Genomic DNA, 22446 nt, shown 5'->3' with positions numbered 1-22446 from the left:
CAAAACAAACAAAACAATGTAAACATACCAAAAGATGCTAAAAATAAAGCTCAAGAACAATAAATTGTTGTATGTAGATTTTTTTAAATCAAAGATGCTTCCAAAAATCATATTTCTCTATTTACAAATTTTCAAAATACAAAGGACCATCTTTTATGAGTTTTTATCAGAGCTGACACACATGGCAGAGATAAACATGATGTTGTTTTTATATAGCGCCTTTCTACCTATTGGTAAGTATTTTTGACTCCTAAGGGGCTCCTTCTGACCTCCAACACCTGCCAAATCATTAGGTACAATAGTGAATACATTCTAACATAACAACCCTGCATTTATTCCACTTTGCGCTCTTGTTTTTAAAGTTCTTTTTCTTTTTTTTTGCAAACCTTTTTTTTGGTTATTTTCTTAGTTTCTTGTCTTAGTTTTTGTTTTTTTGTTTTTCTTGCTGGTCATTGCGTGTCTTTAAGTGGTGATGTGTTTTTCAGTGTGTGCTAATTTTTTTGTGTTTTAAAGTAAATTTTTGTGAGTTTCAAAAATTTTTTTAAAAAAGTAATCTAATCATTTTCAGACATAGAATCTTGTACTGCATGAAGACTATAATGCTTTGTTTTTATCTCACAGCTGCACTAAATGCTTTCTTTTGATTTTAATGATTTCCTTCATTAGTGACACATGATATAAGGAACTGTGGTCGCTATTCCTCAGGCTGGCTCTCTTCTGGACTCTCCTGGTTGACCTTAGATGCTGCATCTTTATTGTCTGGATCCCACTCCAGCAGAACACTCCTTTTCCTCAGGCAATAGTCCAGCTGCTGTCTCTCCAAAGGGCTAACGGTCCAGCGCTGCAACGCCAGCCGAGCCAGCACTGGCATCTGAGGTAGAGCACGCAGCAGCGTGGGCAGCCAGGCGGAGCACAGACCAGAGGTCAAAGGTCGCAGGCTGAGGTCCATATCCTCCAGTGATCCCAGGCCCCCTGCAGCGAACAAGTCGCACCACCCGTCGTCGCCTACCAGGCCATTATAGGACAAATCCAACAGTCGGAGAGAGGAGAGACAACCACGTCTGCATGCTGTAGCTACAAGGACAAAGAGGGTTTACTGGGTACTGTCCATTTAATACAGCACATCTCAACTTGGATCCACCAAGTGCTTGTGATATTTGACAAGCTACAGAGCTTCTAGCATAATGCTCATCATTCCTTCTACCTAATAATTACTCAGATGAGTCTGTGTGTGTGTGTGTGTGTGTGTGTGTGTGTGTGTGTGTGTGTGTGTGTGTGTGTGTGTGTGTGTGTTACCTAGGCAACGCAGGTCATCAGTGGTGAGCTCACAGCTGCTGAGGCGGAGCTCCTGGATGACTGACGGCCGCAAAGCATCCAGCAGCAGTTCCAGGTGACCACCAACCACTTTACACCAGGAAACATCCACACTGTGTAGGTACGGCACTGCCAGAGCTGAACAGAAATGTTGGTAGCCTACCTGGCTGCACACCTGTCCCTCATTAGCATATTAGCAACATCCTCTAGCTCCTCTTGTTTGTGTATCACTTTTTAGTAGCTTCTAAGTTAGCCTGGCTATTTCTCTCAGAAAGTGGAAAATCAACTGCGTGTATTCACCCAGAGCAGTGACGGACTCTTCGTTCAGGCTGCAGTTTTTGACCGGCAGCCTCCTCATCTGCATCAGAGGGAGGGCAGAGACCAGCAAGTGGACAACACCTCCTGCCTCCTTATTGGACGAGATGTCAAGCTCTGTCAACTCCGTCAGAGAGGGGAGCACCTGGACTGGAGAATGTTTGAGATTCACCATGACTCTTTCTGTATTGTGTCTCACTCACATTGTGTCATAGTTGTTTTCCAAAACTTTAACAGTATATATTTTTTACATTTTTTTCCTACATTTTTTGACTCTTTAAATACCGTCTTTAATTGTCTTTGAGTGTCTCTTAGTTTGTATTTTTTCCCCTATGTGGTCATGTTGTTTAAAGTCCCTGTTATGTGTTTTGCATTTTAATACTAATTTGGCCATTTTGTGTCTTTCTGTATTTTCATTAATTTTCTCTGAGTGTTTTGTCTGTCTTGTCTGTCAGTTGTTGTTTATGTCTTAGTTTTAGTTTTTTCCCCCCATGCAGCCATTTTGTGTCTTGCGTACTTGTTTTGTGTTCCCATTGTGTTTTTCCATTGCTGTCCTCTATCTTTTCAGTTAATTTTGTGGGTTTGTTTGAGGTTTTTTAAGATTTGTTGTGACTCACCTAAAGCCTCTATGTCGCCATGCGTGAGGGAGCACAAGTGAAGATCCAGGCTCTCCAGGTGTGCCACATGAGCCAGATGAATGGTGAGACAGCTCAGTCCACCAGCCAGACCTTTATTACAGGATAAGTCCAACTCTCGCACAGATGGGAGGTAGCGGAGTGAACCACCTGCAGGGAATTGTTATCTTTATTTTATTTAAACTTTATTTAACCAGATAAAGCCCATTGAGATCGTGATTTCATTTTCAAGGGTGACCTGGCCAAGAAGGCGTTCATAAGTTACAGATACAGTACAAAAAACAGAGCAATAGTTAAACATAAGTAGAAACAGAATGTGAGGGAGTTGTGGTAGCAGAAATACTTAAAAACAGAGGCACTGCCCATCTGATACTTGCTGTCAATTATGAGACACTAAAATATAAGTCGAAAAGATAGCTGTGGCTGTTTAGAAGGTAAATTTGTGTTCTAACCATAAAAGTTATATAAAGTTAATAATTCCAGACTTTGTGTTTCTACGATAATGGCAGCCATGCAGCCGTACCCCATCACGACTCCGCTTACAAACAAACTGCGAGGATGAAATCTGAAATCTCCTACCAAGAGCATCGAGGCTGTCTGCTGTCAGACCGCAGGCCTGCAATCGTAGCTTGGTGAGGGATGAGGTGTGAGAGAACGAGCGAGCCAGCTCTCTGAAGCCGCCGGTGTCCACTTCCTGTGTGAGCTGAGGATTACAGGAAACATCCAAGACACAGAGTCTGGGGAGAGCAGCCATCATTGCTCCTGAGAGGAACACACAACAGTCAGTGACACACACAGAAATCATCACACATAGTGCCAGGATGCTGAATAGACGGTGAAAAGACGGCACCCAGCAGTGTAGCATCCGCTGCAGTGAGCTGACAGGCCACCAGGTGGAGCTCCCTTAGTGATGGGTGAAGTTTACCCAGCAGGCCTTGCAAAGTGCTCCCTCCAACACTGGTGTTCCAGGACAAATCAAGGATTTCCAAAAGAGGGACGCAGCTGAGAGCTTCACCTACATGAAACATGACAGTTAAAACGAGGGAAATTCAGTCTCCAAGAATCAAACTGGAGTGATGCACATATTCTCACAACTGTTCTGTCTCCTTCTAAATAACAAATCAACAGACAGAGCCTCACCCAGAGCAGTGATGTCCACCGTGTTCAGCCTACAGCCGCACAGCCTCAGTGTCCTGAGCCCGTTCACATGCTGGAGGTGACAGGTCAGCTCCGTCAGACTTCCGCCAATCAGCTCGTTCCAGGAGATGTCCATCTCCTCCAGGTGAGGGAGGAACTGGAGTAATGTGGCTGAGGAGGGAAGACGGGTGAAAGACTCTCAAATCCAATCTACAGTCCAGAAATACCTGGACAGTGACATGGAAGTAATTTATTACTGAGCTGGTTTACATCCTTATGTCTTTGTGTATCTCTTTGGTATCTCATCTTTTAACGGTTACTTTTTTATGCATCTTAGCATTCATTCTTCCACTATGTAGTCTTTTTGCCATTATTGTGTATCTTCTTTAACTCTTTTGTGTCTCTTCTGAAGTAATTTGTCATATTTTTACAGTTATTTTTTACATTTTGCTCATTGAGCAATCAGGGTCTGTAGTTATTTTGTGTCTTTCTGTACATTCATTCTCTTTGTGTGTTTTTTTTTACTATTATTATTTTGTGCCTTAGTTTTTTGGTCCATCTATGTGGTCGTTTAGTGTATTTCTATTTTTGTCTCTTTTGTGTGTTTTAGCACTAGTTTTTCCCAGTATGGTGGTTTTGTATGTCCTTGAGTGTCTTTAATTGCCTCTGCATCCAGAGGATGTCCTGTGGGTGAGTTACCTCCTACACATACAGTCTGGTGGGGGAAGGAGGAAGAGAATGAGGAAGAGGGGGCATGGGTGGGAGCATATCTATTTCTGTTTCTGTTTTATGTTTCTTAATGGATGTTTTCCATTTTTTTTACAATATTTTTTTTTTTTGTGTTTTACTGCTTTGTCTCTTTTTTGTCTCTCTTTTTTTATTTTTAGCACTCATTATTCCTCTTCCTCCTTATTTGCGTCTATATTTAGTAAAATCTATTTAGTGTGTCTTGTGTTGCTTTATTTACATATGTATATATATATATATACGTATGTATATTTATATATATAGTATATATAGTTTTGGAGGTCAACATCCTGCTTTTAGTAAAAAACTATTTTACACTGAATTTTAAACTGAGATACAAACTGGATGTGTCCAAAAGCAACTGGACACTTTGCTTTTCAAGGTTTCCCTGTCACAATTCAAAGGTCTAAGGACCAGATCCACATCACTTGAGACTAGACTGTGATCACATTAAAAGTTATCATGATAATAAACCTCTTTTCTGACTTGTATGTGTATGTATTTGTACCGATCTCCAGCAGGTCTGTGGCCGTCAGATCACAGTGAGCCAGACTGAGGCTCCTGCTGTCTGCCTTCTTCCCCAGCTTCTGCAGAAAAACACACACTTGTCCCCAGCCGACATGGCGCTTGCTGTCCGCTGCCGCCACCACACCTGAAACAACCACCATCGTGATACCGCTTCAGTACAAAACACTAATATTGTGGACTCTGAGATAATGTCTTACCTTGTTGATACATCACCTTGTTTTTTTCTCTCTATTGTAAATTTCTAGAATATGTGTTTTGTTTTTCTTTGTGTTTTTCTGGCTATCTGGCTTTTATTTACACTCATATAGTTTATATTTGTCATTTGTCATGCATTTGACTGGCATCTTAAATATCAAATGTGAGGTACGACTAGGGATGGGCATCAATGACAAATGACAGACAGACAGTGGTGGTAATGCAACTAAAAGTTGTTTGACAATCGCCATATGACTAAAAGAAGAAGAATCTTAATGCGATGGCAGAGCAGCAGAGCAGTGCAAATGAGGATCCAGTGACCAATTTCCTACTTTTGTTCTTACACAAGCTCTTATCTCTTGTTTAGAAACTCAATAAAACTGCTGTATACACAAAATCGCCTACTTTTTCTAAACCAAACATTCATAGGAAGAATTGATAAGGGAACTGATAAAGAATCAGATCAATGAACAGAATCAATAATGGCATTGGAATAAATAAAATTGGTATGACTTCCCACAAGGGATTTGGTTGAGGGGCCTCACACCGCTGAAGGTCAGTAACGCAGTAATGCCAGTAATCTTTTTTGGCTTCACTTTTATAAATGTCTAATGTTAAATGAATGAAAAAAAGTCATAAAAAAAATGCAAAATGAGACGTTTTTCTGAAGAAAAAGTAAAATACAGAAACATTAAAATCTCCAGACTTTCTTCCTCACCTGAGCCCTGTCCTCTGTCCTCTCTGCCCTCAAACTCTCCATCCTCTGGGATCCCTGTCCGGTCTGGCGTCCGGGACAGAAAGCGTCCCAACGGCTTCCTGTCTGAGGCAGAGCGCTTCCTGCGAATCTGACTCATGATGACATCTAGAGGAGAACGTCTCTGGCTCCCGCCGTCCCGCCCACGCTGACTATCTGACCATCAGAGACAAGAGGTTACAGTTTTACCAGGCTTCTCTATCTCAACTTTACTTCCTCGAATTACTCAGGATTCATTCAGTACAGATGTTATGATTAATGAATGATTGATTCACAGTAAAGCTAATCTATAAATCTATGAAGATTTGCAAGAAAATGGAAACAATTAGATGTGAGATACTGACACAGGTAAATAAACATATTAAGAAATTCAGTTCATTTATATATACTCCTCCTTGAACTGTCACCTTACCGTGATGGAGGAGTTTGAGTGCCCTAGGGGATCCTAGGGGCTAGACTCTGGGGCCTTTTTCCCCTGGTAGGTTCTTGCAAAACAGATTGGTATTAGGCAAAGGGCCAGAAGGGTTCAGAAGACGCTTAGGATGCACTCACACTAGCACTTACACAACCATGCCACACTTTTCCCATACAGTCCAGATTCTATGGCTAGTGTGAGCGCAAGCATACCATGCCTAGGTTTCTGTCCATAGCTAATACCATGTTTATCGGTGCTCTTTGCACCATGACAGCTTAGGTCATAGGTCGATGATTGACTTCATAGTCGTATCATTTGACATGTGACCGTATGTTCTGGACACTCAAGTGAAGAGAGATGACAAATGATCACCACATGGTGGTGAGTTGGATCAGATGGCAGGGGAGGACCCCGCGCAGACCTGGTAGGCCCAAGCGAATAGTGAGGGTCGGCTGGGAACACCTGGTGGAAGAACCTGTCAAGATGGTCTTCAACCCCCACATCTGGCAGAGTTTTAAACTTATCCCGGGGGCAGTGGAGTTAGAATGGGCCATGTTCCGCTCTGCCATTGTTGAGGCAGCTGATATGAGTTGCAGCTGCAAGGTCACTGGTGCTACTCGCGACGGTAATCCCTGAACTTGCTGGTGGACCCCAGAGGTGAGGGGAGCCATCAGGCTGAAGGGAGGCCTACATAGCATGGCTAGTCTGTGGCTAGGCAGGCTGTGGCTAAGGGCAGTCTCTGGGGCAAAAGCTCATGCATGGGAGGAGTTCAGTGAGACTATGGAAGAAGCTCCGAATAGATTTTGGCAAACTGTCTGGCAGGTCCTGACCTCCAGGTCCTGATGGGGCTGTGTGAAGCAGCCGGGATGAGAATCAGCACCTCACCTATGGCCATGAGCTTTGTGTATTGAACGCCCGAAATGAGTTTCCAAAACAGGCTCAGCCTCAGAGACAGGATAAGGAGCTCGGACATAGGGGAGGAGCTTAAAGTAGAACCGGCGCTCCTCCGTGTTGAGAGGACTCAGTTGAGGTGGTTCAGGCGTCTAGTAAGGATGCCTCCCAGACGATTACTGGGAGAGGTGTCTCTGGCATGTCCCACCGGAAGGAAACCTTGGGGCAGATCCAGGACACGATGGAGGGATTATATCTCTCATCTGGCCAGGGAACACCTGGGGATCCCTCCAGAGGAGCTGGTGGAAGTGACTGGAGGAGAGGGTGGTCTGGACCTCAATGCTAAGACTGGTGCCCCAGCAACCCAGACCCAGATAAGCGGAAGAATACGAGACAAGAGAAAAGAATTCATTTATATAAAGATTCAAAAAGTAAGTAGAAAATATATATATATACACACACGCATCTACCCATTTGCTCACTCAACACACATTCAGATACCAGTGTCACGCACTTGGAGCAACTGGGAGTTCACTGTCTTGCTCAAAGACACTTCAGCATGTGACATATTCTCGGGATCGAACTGCTAACTCCCTGGTTCATAGACAACCTTGCAAAAAACATGTGCAGTTCCTTAAAATTTGATTTAGAGGTGAGTTTTTAATTGATGATAACAGTGTATATAAGCTATTTATGTCCAAGTTATTTATTAAAAGTTTGAGGTTCACAGAATGGCAAACGTGAAAAAGTACGGAGCTAATTTGATTTGTCTTACAGCTGCTTGGAGGAAGAAAAGTCACAATTAACTGTTAATTTGCGGTGAAATCTCAAAAAACCCGAGACGTTAGTGAGATTTTTATTCTGCTGAACAACTAAGATCGTCTTACCTGCAGACTCCATCTGAGTTCGGTGGCAAAACACAGTGAAAAGATCAGAAAATCTAAAAGCTCGATCCCGTTTGAAATGAGACGAATAAAATAAAGATTCAGGAGATCAGATAAAGTTGAACGCAATCTCCACAGAGTCAGCACTGACTAAATGGTATCTACAGGATCCATTAACTCCAAATATTCAGCTTCTTTCTAAACCATTTTTCGCTTCCCTGGTCCCAGTTAAGCACCCAAGCACCTTGGTGACGTCACGTCTCATGCCTGTCAGGTGGATGAACCCGGAAGACAACACCTTTAGTAAATTATAATTTCACCACAGACTGTAAGATGGTCTGTCCAGAACCCCCTGATTTCTGGGGACAGTACCCATTTGGGCTGACTTAGTCTGTCCCTCGGCTAAATCTATCCCCGAAAAGGCCCCGATTTTAGCGTTTTATGAACGGGGGAAAATGTTGCGTGTAGTCTACGATAGCATTTATTACGATAGCCGGTGATATGTCAACATAAATTAAATCGTAATTGTCCCTGTTTTTAAATTTCATCTTGATAACATTAATTCATTTATTTTTTTGTTTTATCTTTTTTTTATTATTATTATTATTTTTATTTTTTTTAATGTCCCCGGATTTCATTTCCGCAATCTGGTCACCTTCCTAGTAAAATCATTAAATCAGTACATGTTGACTGTAGTCTCAAAATAGAAGTATACGATAACACAAAATTTAGGATTTCTGTTTTAAATTTTTAAAAAGTTGAGCTAAATCTATTGACAAATGTTAATTCATTTAATACTGAAAATCCAGCTGATTATAGGGCAAGTTCTTTAGTGTTTCTGTTCCTACAGATCAGTCAATTGTACATAAACTCTTAATTGTGAGACACTTTGCATAATCAGGACTGCTAATAGTGTAAATTGGCCTCGGCAAAAATGATGGTACCCTTATCGTAACATGCCCATATTGTGTTGCACAACCTTTTTGCGACAATCACTGCAATCAAGTCACTTTTGTAACTCTCAGTGAGACTTCTGGACCTGCTGAAAGGCATTTTGGCCCACTCCTTGTGAGCAAACTGCTCCAGCTGTCTCGGACTTGAGAGGTGCCTTCACCAGACTTGATGTTTCAACTCTATCCACAGATGTTCAACAAGATATAGATCTGTTCTTTTCTTTGTATGCTTCATTTTTGCTTCTGTGAACTTTGAGCTGAACTTACTTTATAAAACAGTTCCAGTTGTCTCTCATCTGTCCAAAGGACATTGTGAAGAAGCGGCTTGTCAATATGCAGTTTGGTAAATTCCAACCCAACAATGGAGTCCTCCTCAGTCGCCTTCCATGAAGTCCACTTTGGCTTAAACACAGACACATGATGCACCTCTAATTGTATTTTCCTTCTCTAGGGCCTGTCATCATTTTCCTCATGGTCATGTCCGGGCAGGATGGCTACAGTCCTGTGGACTTTTAACATCCTTGTCTATAATTTTCTCTCTAACCTACTGACATAACTCTCTCCTTAGCTTTCTGTGGTCCATGCTCATTGTGGTACACACCATGATACAAAACAGCACTGGAACAACTTTCCACCCGTCAAATAAGCAGATGACTCATTACAGGTGTGAAGACATCTGTGATGCTAATTACAGGACACCTTAGTTTGACATGTCCCTCAATGGTCCCAGTGGTCAAATTATTTTCAGTCTTTTCCATCATTTTATTCCAGGTCAGTTTCATTCATTTTTTAAATGATTCTGTTTAACAATGATTCAAAAACAATATCTGATTTTCATGAGTTAATTTTAAGTCAATTTTTATTATTACTTTCATCAGTTTGAAGTTATTTTAGTGACCATTGTGGTTTTTTTCCTTTCTTAAACATAAGGGTACCAACCATTTTGTCCATGTGTGTGTACAGATATGTGTATGTTAAACCAAGTCAAATAAATGTCTTATATCTTAGAACTAAAAGTTTTAAACAATTTTCTCTGCACTCGTTCACCGTATTAGCTTCAATAGTGACATAAATGAAACCTCAAAGATGAATGCGTTCCTTCCAAATTTTATTAGATCTGCAATCTGTGGTCAGTACAAGACTCTTCTCTACTGAACGGACTCCTGGTCTCTGAAGGATTGTTATGACTGTCTAAAGAACCTCCTATGCTTTTCTGCTCTTCTTTATCTCCTGCAGAAGGAACTCAACATTTCTTGCAGAGTAAGAAGAGCAGAGCCGGGAGGTGTCTTTATACCAGCAACATGTCCCTTTCTGTTCCCGTCCTTATTGGAAATAAAATTAAAAAAAAAGAGTAGAGAAGAATTGGTTGTGTCGTCAGGGTGATGTTCAGGGTTTGGTCTTCTCAGTCGTCATCCACTGTGGGTGTGATGGTCACACCCCTCCTGATCTGTCCCCAGCCAATCAGACTGAGAGGAATAAAGAAAAAAAAAGGAGACACCATTTACAAATCAATGTGTGAATTACTGATGTTCACCTGCTTCTCTTCCATGAATAAATACTTTCTGGCCCTGTTCAAATCTTTCATTTAAGAAGGACATAGGATGAAAGTTTAGTTTCAGTCATCCTAGCATGTAAACTGCTCTGTGATTGTCTGGAAAGGCTTACGAGCAAGGACTTGCAGGTGTGTTCCAAACACTTTTCCTAGCTGTTTTACCAAATGGGGTCAATACAACGCTATTTTTCATAAGACAATGTAAGATTAATAGTCTATAGTATGGGGCTGTTTTTGACCTTGTCAATAAGGGCCTGTTTATTGAGAATATGGGCATCTGATGTCACCTTTAAAATTTGTCCTGGGATATCAGATCCAGGGTGCATTTGAGGATGGATTTGACTAATTCAGTCTCTGGCCTTTGACATTTCTCCCACACCAGAGTGGAATTAAATAAATAAATAACAAAACATGTGTTCTTTCAATGAGAGAGGCTTTATAGGTTGTTCCAAAATATGTATCATCTCCCAAAGTCATGACGCACACAAAGAAACTACTGAGCTGATCCAGCAGTAAGTAAAGTTCCATTAGAGACAGCAGCTGTTACAATATTCTAATGGGCCCCAAATATGTCAGGTTTATTTGGCATACACAGAAACCGAGATCTGATCTCAAGTGTCTGGGGTACTTAAAGGTACTTAAAGCTGTCCAGCTGCAATCAGATGTATGTTAAATTTTACGTCTTCTGATCTTTAAACTTATTCTGCAGAACTTTACCACTAAAAACAAAGGGCAAGAAACATGTCCAGCATGACTCTCACCGCCAGTGTTTCTCCACACGTCGACTCAAAGCGATCTTCTCTCCGACCTCTGTGCACACTGGATTGGTGAGGACGATCTTGGCCAGATCGGCCTTGACAGCGCTGACACGGCCACCAGTCGACAACGAGCCAATGTTCACCATCAGGACTTCATTCTTAGACAGTTTCTGGACCTGTGGAGCCATGAAAGGAAAACGTCACCTCACTGTTCATCTACAACTAGATCATATGACCATGTGATGCTTGGCTCACCTTGGCAGCCTTCTTGTCTCCCTCTGTGCGGACTCCCAACAGCCTCCTGAGCAGAAAGTAGGAGATCTCAAGCTCCGTGAAGATCTCAGGCAGCGCTCCGACGGCACCCAGCACCTGACCGACCATACGATCCGCTCGGCACAGAGTCGGATCAATCTTAGTGCCCACACCTGCACACAAATGTTTTTACATAAATGTAATTATGTATTCATAGCTTCTAGAATTGCATAGTACGATAGCATATCTTTGTGAACACTTTCTTTTTACCCTGCAGAGTCACCTGCAATTTATGCTTCTTTGTTAACTGACAAAGGCTCCCATACAGACACCTATGCAGAGCCTCGCTCCATAGCTGATGTGCACCTCTCCAGAAATGACACTTGGCAGTAGCACGTTTCCGCTTTAGTATTTCTGACTGCTTCTCCATCTCTGTAATACTCAAACTGATTGTTGTGGATCAATAAAGAATTGGTACGGTTAACTGAGGAGGTTTGGAGATACAGACATTTGTATGACTCGTTTTATTCAAAGTGAAGCAGGAAGTGGAAACAAAAATTAACCCGACTGGCAAAAAAGACAAAGCACCACCTAGTATTAGGGCAGCCTTGTTAGAGTGTGTAAGACTGATGAGTGAATAAATTTAAATATCTCACATTTAAATATGTTCAGGTCTCTGCAGGACCTAAATGCAGTGTTATAAATTCACCTTCATCAGTGTCCAATGATTATTTTAACTTCCTGAAACCAATTTTTACTGAAATATTATGAGATAGGAGTCCAGGACTTTTTTGGCTTCTTTTAGCTTTTTTTCCTTATTCTAAATATAGCCCTGCTCTGCAAGCAGCTCAAAACAGAGCAAAGTTTTGGTCTACTCCCATAAAGACCGATCACTGAAGGGCAGAGGTTTTTTTTTCAGTCAAACAATTCAAATGTGCTGTTATACACTCGTTAATGGAAGCACAGAGGTTAATTAGCCCGACATCATGTTGTAGAAATTGCACCCATCAGGGAATGCATGTGCGACAGTGGTTATACACAGTTTGTACACAGCTAGAATAAAATTAATTTTCATACCAAACTTTAAACATTAAACTACAAATGCCATAAGGATAAACCCCAGCTGCATAAACATGCACCATATTTTTAGCAATGTGCATTGCAAATGCATCCCTAATGGCTCGTCTCATTGTGAGGGATACAATGACTCTGCTGATGTTGGCTGCCTTTTAGCAGTTGTTGGCGTTTTGCTGCGATCTTGTTCCTCCTCTCACAGTGAATAGTGTATCTCCCACTCTCTTACCTGTTTGACATGTTGTAATAAATCCATGGTGCTGCTGCCTAACAGCAACAGACTTTTAAACAAACTGCCTGTGTTTGATGTACAAAACCAAATCTGTTTTAGATATTTGTGGTTGCCTCACAATATTTCCCCTCTAGTTTTCCATCTAACATATGTCCAAAGCAAGCTGTAATGATTTTCTTGAAGACATTTCATCCAAGTAGTTTAGTTTAGTTCTAAAAGAAGAAACCCCCACTCTCCAGCCGCTCTCAGAATTGGAAAGGAGCTTCTGACATGTTTTGGGTATTCTTCAAGACTTGTCTATGAATCAATCTTGGAAAATGAAAATTAGTTTGGATTCCTTTAACCCAGTCAGACAGCCCACAGAAATGGCCTGCTACCATGTTGACTGTGTCACGTAAATGTGTAAAGTGACTAATAAAAGTTACGTAAAGTTAAAGGAAAAAAATATTTTCATTCGAGAAAATCATTCTAAATAACTGGTCAGCACTAACTTCCAATACGGTGTGTCGGTCTGCTGAAGCTCATTCTGTTAGAGTATGGATCTTTCCTCACCGATAAGGCCTCCGGGGGCAGCGTACTGCAGGTCATTGTGCTCAGCAAACAGAGACACGATCTTGGAGAAGATGGGTTTGCACATCAGTTTTCCTTCCTGGTCTTTGGAAACGATGCCTGGCCGCACCTCAATCTCCTGCCCTACCTGGAATCCACACGGAGCAGAGAAGCGTGGTTTTAAATGTGACTCACGTGGGAGACAACTACAACACAAAACCAAACCAAACCACCAACGTATCAGGACTCACCTTGAGTACACCCTTCAGGATACTTCCTCCAGCCACGCCTCCTTTCAGGTCATCGACTTCACAGCCAGGTTTATTCACGTCAAAAGATCTAATGACTGAAAGATGAGAAGAAGATTTTCAATAAAAAATGTTTAAAAGAACAGGAAAATACTTAGAAGGAACGTGTAAGCCTGGAATTTACCGATAAGTCTTGGTTCAGAGGTGAAGTCTCTAACGGGCACGGGGATCTTTTTCACGATGTACTCACAAACCACTTCAATGTTGTACTTGAGCTGGGCTGAGATGGGAATGATAGGAGCACCCTCTGCCACTGTGCCTACAGGAGAAACATTCAACTCATTGGCCTAAGAGCTGAGAGTAAATCTTGACAATCTCAGCTTTCGGTACAGTAAAACTAACATAATTGGATTCAGTGTTTTCAGTTAAATATTCATCTGTAAATCTTAGGAGAGAAAGAGAATTAGACCAATGTATGTATCATCACATTAACTTAAGGACGAACAGACATATTATGAATTTTAAACTGGACGATTCGGAGGCTAAGTGTTTTGCCCTGTTTGTGCCTTAAACTGGCCATAAAACCTCAGAGTCGTGCTACACACAAAAACAGACGAGTGAGTAGTACTCAGGTGAAGAGTTAGGCAAATTTCTAAAATAAACCCTGTCTGTGAAGGCGTCTTTTCACAGAACAGATGGTGGATGGTCGATGACTCACCCTGGACAAAGGCCAGGATCTGCTCATACTGCTCTTTGGCCTGGCTCTCCTTCACCAGGTCGATCTTGTTCTGCAGGATGAGGATGTGCTTTAGCTTCATGATCTCTATGGCTGCCAGATGTTCCGACGTTTGGGGCTGAGGACACGACTCGTTCCCCGCTGGATGGAGACAACAACACAGTTTGATGTTAGACACCAGTGTTGAGATGGAGCTGACCTGAGAGAACAGGTCGTCTCTTACTCGAGTCTTTAACATTGTGACTTTAATCAACACAGGCAACACAGCCAGTTAGCGTTGGGCCGTCATTGGTTCCTGTTCTACCCTCCCTCCATTTTAAGAGGGTATTTGTCTTTATGAATGTATTTATTGCAAATATAGCTGAACAAGCAGATCATTTTCAGACTGATCTAAACTGAGTCTAAAGGTATGCCCACATCGAACAGACATCATACAACTAACTCTACCTCTGTGCTCTCCTGAATTATGCTGATCAGCTGGTTATTCTACATCAATATTTTGGAAATATTTGGTAAATGGTCTTGCTCTTATATAGCGCTTTTCTACCTACTCAAAGGTACTCAAAGCGCTTTTTACAGTCAGAGACACATCCACCCATTCACTCACACTGGGGGTTCAGTGTCTTGCTCAAGGAAACTTCGGCATATGGCACACTCGGGGGATCGAACCGCTAACCCTTCGGTTCATGGACAATCCACTCTACCTACTGAGCCATAGCCGCCCCTAAAAAAAATTTGTGGATTTCAATGTTCAAATAAGGTGAAAAACAATCGAGTAGGGTTTCAAGAGAATCTATTGTCCCAAACTAATTGATATTCATTTAAAATAATTAATAAAATAATTTTAAAATAATTGCCATTTCCTGCATCCTGTTAGAAATACTGTGTAACTTATCTGGATTAGTCCCGGGTGTGAAGGAAATCCAATACATAGTGAAAAGTATATAGAGGACAGAACAGGTAAGAAACGAAAAGTCACCAAACACAGTGTGTGAATGTGTATTGCAATGAAAATTGCCATTTAAGAGCAGAGAGCTTGATAAATATTGTTTGATGTGGCTTCTTGGTGCATCGTTTCCCTGAATATCTACCTTAGGAGTGAGGAGTGAAAAGCGAACAATAGAACCACAATTGACGGATTAAGCCAATGTTTACAGAAGTCGTATTTTTAGATGAAACCGCTTAAGTCTGTCATGATGAATCCGTATTTTCTGTGACTGGAACCACACCTTTTTGAATCCAGCTCCCAGAGTGAAAAAGAAAAATATGGAGCCTCGACCCTCCAGCCCAGACATCTCAACAGCAACATCAGTGGTTTGTTTAAAACGCTCCAATAAACAGTGGAAGAAGCCAGTCACAAACTTTAAGTTTTTAAAATGAAAAAATAAGATGAGTGATGCCAACCCCTCCTCATAGGTTAAATTCGTGCACAATTTATTATTATTATTATTTATTATTAAGGGAGGAAAAATTCCAAACCTACATGGCCCTGTATGTAAAAGTGTTTGCTACTCTGTTAAAAGAAATGAGAAAGAAAGTCATTGAGACTTTGCAGTCTGGAAAAGGTTATAAAGCCATTGCTAAAGCTTTGGGACTCCAGTGAACCACAGTGAGAGTCAATCTCCACAAATGGTGAAAACACTGATCAGTGATGAACCTTCCTAGGAGTGGCCAGCTGACCAACATCACCCCAAGAGCTCAGCACCGACTCATCTAAGAGTTCACAAAAGACCCCACAACAACATCTAAAGAACTGCAGGCCTCACCTGCCTCAGTTAAGGTCAGTGTTCATGACTCCACCATAAGAAAGAGACTTAACAAAAACAACCTTCATGGAGGAGCTCCCAGACCAGAACCACTGCTAAGAAAAGGGAACATAAAGGTTTGTCTCAGTTTAGCCAGAAAACTTCCAGATGATCCCAAAGACTTTTGGGAAAATACTTTTTGGAAGGTTTGTGTCTTCTTCAATCTGGTGTGAAAGTAACACTGCATTGGAGTAAAAGAACATGATACCAGCAGTAAAATCTGGTGGTGGTAGGGTGATGGTCTGTGCTGCTCTGCTGCCTGGGACCATAACAAATTTTGCTGGACGATATACTGTTCCACAAATTATTGCCGATAAACGATATTATTGGCAACATGATAAAGGGCAGCATTTCTTTTGATGTAGCAAACTACACTTTCTGTGAGCGCACGCCACTTTGTGCTGTTCTGTTTATATTTACTTTGACCGGTCCCCTCAGTGAGCGTTGACTGTCGGCACAAAGCCTCTGCATCTTGAGGTGCAGTTTTTTTCCCCAGCTGGGAAAACTGGGTCAGGTGTTTATGCTTTAGGTGGGCATGCAAGTTTGTTGTGTTGCCTTTTTTTGTTGCCACCACTCTTGAACAAATTCGGCATACTGGCTCGTCCATGTTAATGGGCTCATCTTGCTCATTCGGTCTGAAGCCGAAATATTCCCACACTAGGGCTGTGGCATTTGGCTTTGCAATCATCTTTTTTTCCTCGTGTTGCGCCGCACGAGGCTCACTTGCTGCACTCTGTGTGTGTAGCCAATGCTAGCGGCCTAGCCTCCCCCCACAGAGACAAAGAAACTGGATGACTGACACGAGGGTTCACTCCATTCATTCCACTATGGAACAAAGGAGCCCAGGTGCTGAGACCGAGCACAGAATGAACCCTCTTGTCATCCAGCCTCCTGCTCGGAGGTGAGAAACAAGGAAAACAAATAGCATGCACACGGCAATATATCAAGGCCAGCAAAATTATTGAGTTCATTTTAATTTATTGTGCGATTAATTGATTTATTGATTATCGGCCCAGGCCTAGCAGCTTCAGGACCTGGAAGACTGTGATAAATTCTGCTGTCTACCAAAATATCCTGAAGGAGAATGTCCGATCTGTTCATGACCTCAAGCTGAAGAGAACTTGTGTTCTGCAGCAGGACAAGGGTCCAAAACACCAGCAAGTCCACCTCTGAATGACTGAAGGAAAACCACATGAAGACTTCTCTCCATATGAGCTGGGTTCTGCTCAAGGTTTCTTCCTGTTAAAAGGGAGTTTTTCCTGCCACCGTCGCCCTCAGGTTTGCTCTGGAGGTTGCAGGCTGGTTTTTGCGAAGCGTTTTGAGACAATTTGTATTGTTATTGGCGCTATATAAATAAAACTGAATTGAATTGAATTGAATTGGTCTAGTCATAGTACTGACCTGGATCCTATTGAGATGCTGTAATATGACATAAAAAATGCTCGATAACCCTCCAACGTGACTGAATTACAACAATTCTGCAAAGATGAGTGGAACAAAACTTCCCCACAGGTGGAAAAGACTCACTGAAGTTATCAACGCTGCTGAGGGTGGAACAACCAGTTGTTAGGTTTAGGAGGCAATCACTTTACCACAGGGCCGTGTAGGTTTGCATTTTGTTTCGCGTTAGTTCTTCATTTAAAAACTGTATTTTGTGTTAACTTGTGTCATCTTTGACTAATATTTAAATTTGTTTGATGATCTGGAACATTTAAGTGTGACAAAAAAAAGATTGTTTTGGTACGTGTGAACGTGGCCTATTTGTAAACCAAGTTTAAATGAACTGTGATTAATCATTTAAATGTCTCCAGCAGAAATGAATCTATCAGAATCTTACCAATAAGCAGGAGGGCTGCATCCATGACAGCAGCTCCGTTCAACATGGTTGCCATCAAAATGTCGTGACCGGGACAGTCCACAAACGACACATGTCTGGGAGAGAGAGAAAAGGTTATTCCTAACAATGATCCTTTACTTGTCAATTAACTGATAATACATGAATAACTTGGTTTGTAAAAGATCAGGAAATAATAATAATAAAAAAAAACATAAAGATTGAAAGAGAAAACATTGGTATTGAGGTGGTAATAATTTTGTTCAATCATTTCACAGTGTCCCAGCTGAAGTCTAGATTTTTCTGTGCTTCTCAGGAATGCCCTTGTGTAATTCAGTCTGACCTGACCAGTTTGAAGTTGCCCTTGGTTCCAGGGATATCTGTGGGGAACTCATCTGGAGTGCTGCTGCCACACGACCTGTAGCACTCTGGTCTGGGACAGCTGAGGTCTTCCAGTTTATAGACCTGCAACGGACAAACAAAAAACAATAAAAGATATAGCCTACTTTAGAGTCTTGAAATCAGAAGGAAAACTGGTGCTATAATATGGAACAATGATCTAAACATCTTTCAGACTGTCATGAAGGCCAGTGAACACCTGGATGACTGCAAACCTTCTGAACTTAAAACAAAACAAAACGGATGTTTGGACGTGGTCCAGCAAATTTCCCGCTGGCTTTCTGTGCTCCCTTACACCAAACATCAGGTTATCAGTAAAAAATCTTGGCATAATATTTGATGACAGACTGAAATTTGATCGCTAGGTTAGTTAGGATGTGAAAAACAGCTTTTTCGGTTTGAGGATTTTAATCGAAAGTAAAAGGATACCTTCCACATAGAGATCTTGAGACTGTAGTCCATGCTTTTTCACACCACTGGACTACTGTAACTCACTGTATTTTGGTCTGGACCACTCACTCTTGCACTGCCCTCATCTGGTACAAAATGCAGCTGCACATCTCCTCTCTGGCAAACGCAAGTGTGACTACTTATCCCTAATTAATCAAGTTTAAGTGGACATCTGGCAAATTGTTAATTTAATTTTAATTTATTTAGTTCTACTTTATTTTATTCTATTTTATTGCACTGTTTATGTTTATTTACTGTGCGGCATTGTATTTTTACCATCTGCGCTGCTTTTTAATCTGTACAGAAACGCAGCATCTGTACAGGCCCCATTCACACCTTGCATTCACATCCGACCTGTGCAAACCGATTACAACTCAAATCAAACTTTATTTTGTTATTTTGTTATAATTATTGCCTGAACTGTGTTCTAACAGGAGAACTTAAGTGCATGTAAACACGTTACTCCAACTAAAATCTGAGTTTTCCTTATCCAATTAAGACTCCCAGATAATGTGATTGGAATTTGGTTTTCTCCGGCATGTATACACTTAATCGGAATACTAACAGGATAATGTGTGTGTGTGCATGGTCCGCAACTGCTGCGCTAGCGTGCGACCACGGAACAAAAACATCAAGAGAAGAAGAAGAAGAAGGTCACAGAGCTGGTAGAAGAACTGTCTGAGCGCGCATCTTATCTGTACCAGAAGTAGCGCGCACATTATGCACAAGTAGGCCTGGGCCGATAATCAATGAATCAATTAATCGCACAATAAATTAAAATGAACTCAATAATTTTGCTGGCCTTGATATATTGCTATGTGCATGCTATTTGTTTTCCTTGTTTCTCACCTCCGAGCAGGAGGCTGGATGACAAGAGGGTTCATTCTGTGCTCGGTCTCAGCACCTGGGCTCCTTTGTTCCATAGTGGAATGAATGGAGTGAACCCTCGTGTCAGTCATCCAGTTTCTTTGTCTCTGTGGGGGGAGGCTAGGCCGCTAGCATTGGCTACACACACAGAGTGCAGCAAGTGAGCCTCGTGCGGCGCAACACGAGGAAAAAAAGATGATTGCAAAGCCAAATGCGAACCGAATGAGCAAGATGAGTCCATTAACATGGACAAGCCAGGATGCCGAATTTTAGGGCTGCACAATTCTGGAAAAAATGTGAATCACAATTTTTTTTGCTTAAAATTGAGATCACGATTCTTTGTCATGATTTTTTTTTCTTTTTTACAAAATGTTAAGTGCACTGATGAACTTTGACAAAACAAAACAAACACTCAAATATTCATTCAAGTAGCGTATCAAACACTGAGATTTCATTAAAATGTGGAGCATACGTTTTTGGGCACGAGTTCGGTTCAGGTCTGTGGGTGACTCTTGCCACTACCACCTGGGGTTTCTTCGCCCTACGTTTAACTCTCTTTACCACTGACTTCTCTCTGCTTCTCTCTCCCTCACTGTTTCCACACACTCAACTGCAGACGGTCTTCCTCCACTGACAGAATCACGTGTTGTAAAGACGCTTTACCATTGGTCCAGAGAGGAGTTAGTGGCAGTGTTGCCTTTAGGGTCGCTTGAAAAAATCCGGGAAGAAATGGGAGCATTTGTTTGTGATGCTGCTCGTTGCGTTTTTAACGATTTATCGTGCAGCCCTAACAAATTTGTTCAAGAGTGGTGGCAACAAAAAAAGGCAACACAACAAACTTGCATGCCCACCTAAAGCATAAACACCTGACCCGGTTTTCCCAGCTGGGGAAAAAACTGCACCTCAAGATGCAGAGGCTTTGTGCCGACAGTCAACACTCACTGAGGGGATCAGTCAACAAAGTAAATATAAACGGAACAGCGCAAAATGGTGTGTTCAGAATGTCAAATTTCAAGCATAGCTTGATTAAGCCGTGCATGTAAACGCACTGACTGTTAGTGTGCAAATGAGCCAAGGCAGAGCCTGACTACAGTGTCATGTTTCAGCACAGGCCACTAACCTCAGATTGCCACTGGACATGTTTGCAGCGCGGTCGCATGGTGCCGGACAAAGGCAGCGACGCGCCAAAATGCGTACGCAATGCAGACGCTTTCACTGGAGGCTTAAGACTTAAGAAGCAGCGAAGCTCTCTCAAACAACATAACAGACAACATAGAAATGGATGTGTTTGTTGTTTTTGCAAAGGGACACAGAAGACTGTTGTTGTAGACTGGACCAGAGAGAAAAAAGTTAAATGTTGTTGGTTGCTTAATTTTGTGCGTCCTGGTTGTGTTCATCCTGTACTTTAAGCTGGCCACTTGTGATTCAATTACCCAAGTCAGATATTAATGCAAGGTCTGAATGAAGCCTATTTCAAAATAAGAAAGGAAGAACTGCCTGGATCACGAGACACTCACCTTTGCATTAGCATACCCTAGCTTGATAGTGATGTTCCTCTCCAGCTCATTCTTGAATCGGACAGTGTGAACACCAGAGATAGCCTTCACTACTGTCGACTTTCCATGGGCCACATGGCCAATGGTGCCTGAGAGAGACAAAGACAAGTGGGTCAAAAAAGGCTGTCCATTATCTTTCACAGTGAAGTCTTATCAGTTGCTGTCCAATATCCATACCAATATTGATGGTGGCCTGTCTGCTGATGATCTCTGGAGAGAGAGGCGTCAAAGTTGACACATCCTGCCGAGACAACAACTCATATTAGACTGCACACATACTGGAAAAACAACGCTCTGCTAAGTCCTGGAGGTGAATGGGAACAAAGCAACACACCGACGCCGACATCAACACACAACACATTTTTATAATAAATCCAACACATCATGCCTCGATGTTGGTTCACTACACTGGGGCATCTCATTTACCACAGCTATTTACATATTTACAGATCTGTAAACATGCGATCTTTAGTCAAACAATAATTATTTAATAATAACAACTATTTACTATTTGGCTGAGGTTTTCAAGACAATAAAGGCAGAAATAAGAAATAAAAGATAGGGAGAGTGAATATGGAACTACAACACACTATTAAATAGTTACATAAATAGTTTATCTATACAAAAAGATATTTTTTCTCCTTCAGAGTCAACAATTGGTCCTGTTAAAATGCAGTATAACACTGAACAGTATATAAAACTAAGCTGACTATGTCCAATACTGTTTAATTAATGTTTACTGATTATAAATAAAAAAGGATATGTGAGCTTCTAGAGCCCCATTAACTAATGTTTTTTTCTATTTTGACCTTACATTATTAGCCTAAGCTGTGTCACTTTTTCGAGATTTGAGAAGCTACAAAATTTTACAAATGGTCAAATCAATCGGTGATAAACATAAACTGTTGTGTAGACAACATCTATTAGCATGAATGGTGCTGGAAAATATATGACAGATGAAAACTCCTGTCTTCGTTCAAAAGGTTGGTAAATTAAGAGCCTGTTAGCAGAAGAACGGCGGCTCTCTTAGCTCTCAGGCACGCAGGCCTGTCGTCATGTGCCGGGTTGTGGCGGCGGAGCACCGGCGACCGCTTCTTCTCTATTTTCTAAACCCGTTTTAGAGACACGGCGGACTATAGATACTATAGTATATATAGATACGCTATAAAAGGTGTGAAAAGGACACCCACCAGAGAACTGAGGTCTTGTTTAGCCAGGTGAGGCTGACCAAGCGTTGTACCAGACTCGTCCCCCGCCATCTTGGATGAAAAAGAATGAGAGAGGCGACTGTGGCGAATGCCAGATCAACGGTTTCTATTAAACAAAAAACAGTTAATACAATAAATACAGTTTACTCCTGGTTAGA

At 41.6% G+C, this 22446-nt stretch overlaps 2 protein-coding genes across 2 annotated transcripts; both read right to left on the bottom strand.

The window, feature by feature from the left end:
* Positions 1-64: 64 nt before the first annotated feature.
* On the bottom strand, positions 65-9038 carry lrrc31 (leucine rich repeat containing 31). Its single transcript, XM_047612294.1, has 10 exons — positions 7819-9038; positions 5590-5781; positions 4657-4800; positions 3405-3572; positions 3115-3279; positions 2844-3026; positions 2247-2414; positions 1615-1779; positions 1297-1452; positions 65-1074 (listed from the first exon to the last, which is right to left on the bottom strand). The coding sequence occupies exons 1-10, from the start codon at positions 7829-7831 to the stop codon at positions 695-697; spliced, it is 1734 nt and encodes a 577-aa protein (XP_047468250.1). The 5' UTR covers positions 7832-9038; the 3' UTR covers positions 65-694.
* Positions 9039-9859: 821 nt separating this feature from the next.
* Positions 9860-22396, bottom strand: eif2s3 (eukaryotic translation initiation factor 2, subunit 3 gamma). Its single transcript, XM_047567675.1, has 12 exons — positions 22271-22396; positions 21258-21321; positions 21042-21169; positions 18152-18273; positions 17812-17906; positions 14152-14310; positions 13618-13752; positions 13437-13531; positions 13189-13333; positions 11334-11503; positions 11082-11254; positions 9860-10234 (listed from the first exon to the last, which is right to left on the bottom strand). The coding sequence occupies exons 1-12, from the start codon at positions 22337-22339 to the stop codon at positions 10171-10173; spliced, it is 1419 nt and encodes a 472-aa protein (XP_047423631.1). The 5' UTR covers positions 22340-22396; the 3' UTR covers positions 9860-10170.
* Positions 22397-22446: the final 50 nt, after the last annotated feature.

The sequence above is a fragment of the Mugil cephalus genome, chromosome 18 (genome assembly GCF_022458985.1).
Source record: "Mugil cephalus isolate CIBA_MC_2020 chromosome 18, CIBA_Mcephalus_1.1, whole genome shotgun sequence".
NCBI lineage: Eukaryota > Metazoa > Chordata > Actinopteri > Mugiliformes > Mugilidae > Mugil > Mugil cephalus.
This window is presented reverse-complemented; position numbering and strand designations above follow the sequence as displayed.

Coding starts and splice junctions, on each gene's coding strand:
- lrrc31 (XM_047612294.1), bottom strand. Junction 4,801..5,589: donor GGACAGAGGACAGGGCTCAG/GTGAGGAAGAAA, acceptor TGGTTGTTTCAG/GTGTGGTGGCGGCAGCGGAC. Junction 1,780..2,246: donor TGGCGACATAGAGGCTTTAG/GTGAGTCACAAC, acceptor AACATTCTCCAG/TCCAGGTGCTCCCCTCTCTG.
- eif2s3 (XM_047567675.1), bottom strand. CDS start 22,339: ATGGCGGGGGACGAGTCTGGTACAACGCTTGGTCAGCCTCACCTGGCT. Junction 14,311..17,811: donor TGCAGCCCTCCTGCTTATTG/GTAAGATTCTGA, acceptor GTCTCCATCCAG/CGGGGAACGAGTCGTGTCCT. Junction 13,532..13,617: donor CTCTGAACCAAGACTTATCG/GTAAATTCCAGG, acceptor CTCATCTTTCAG/TCATTAGATCTTTTGACGTG.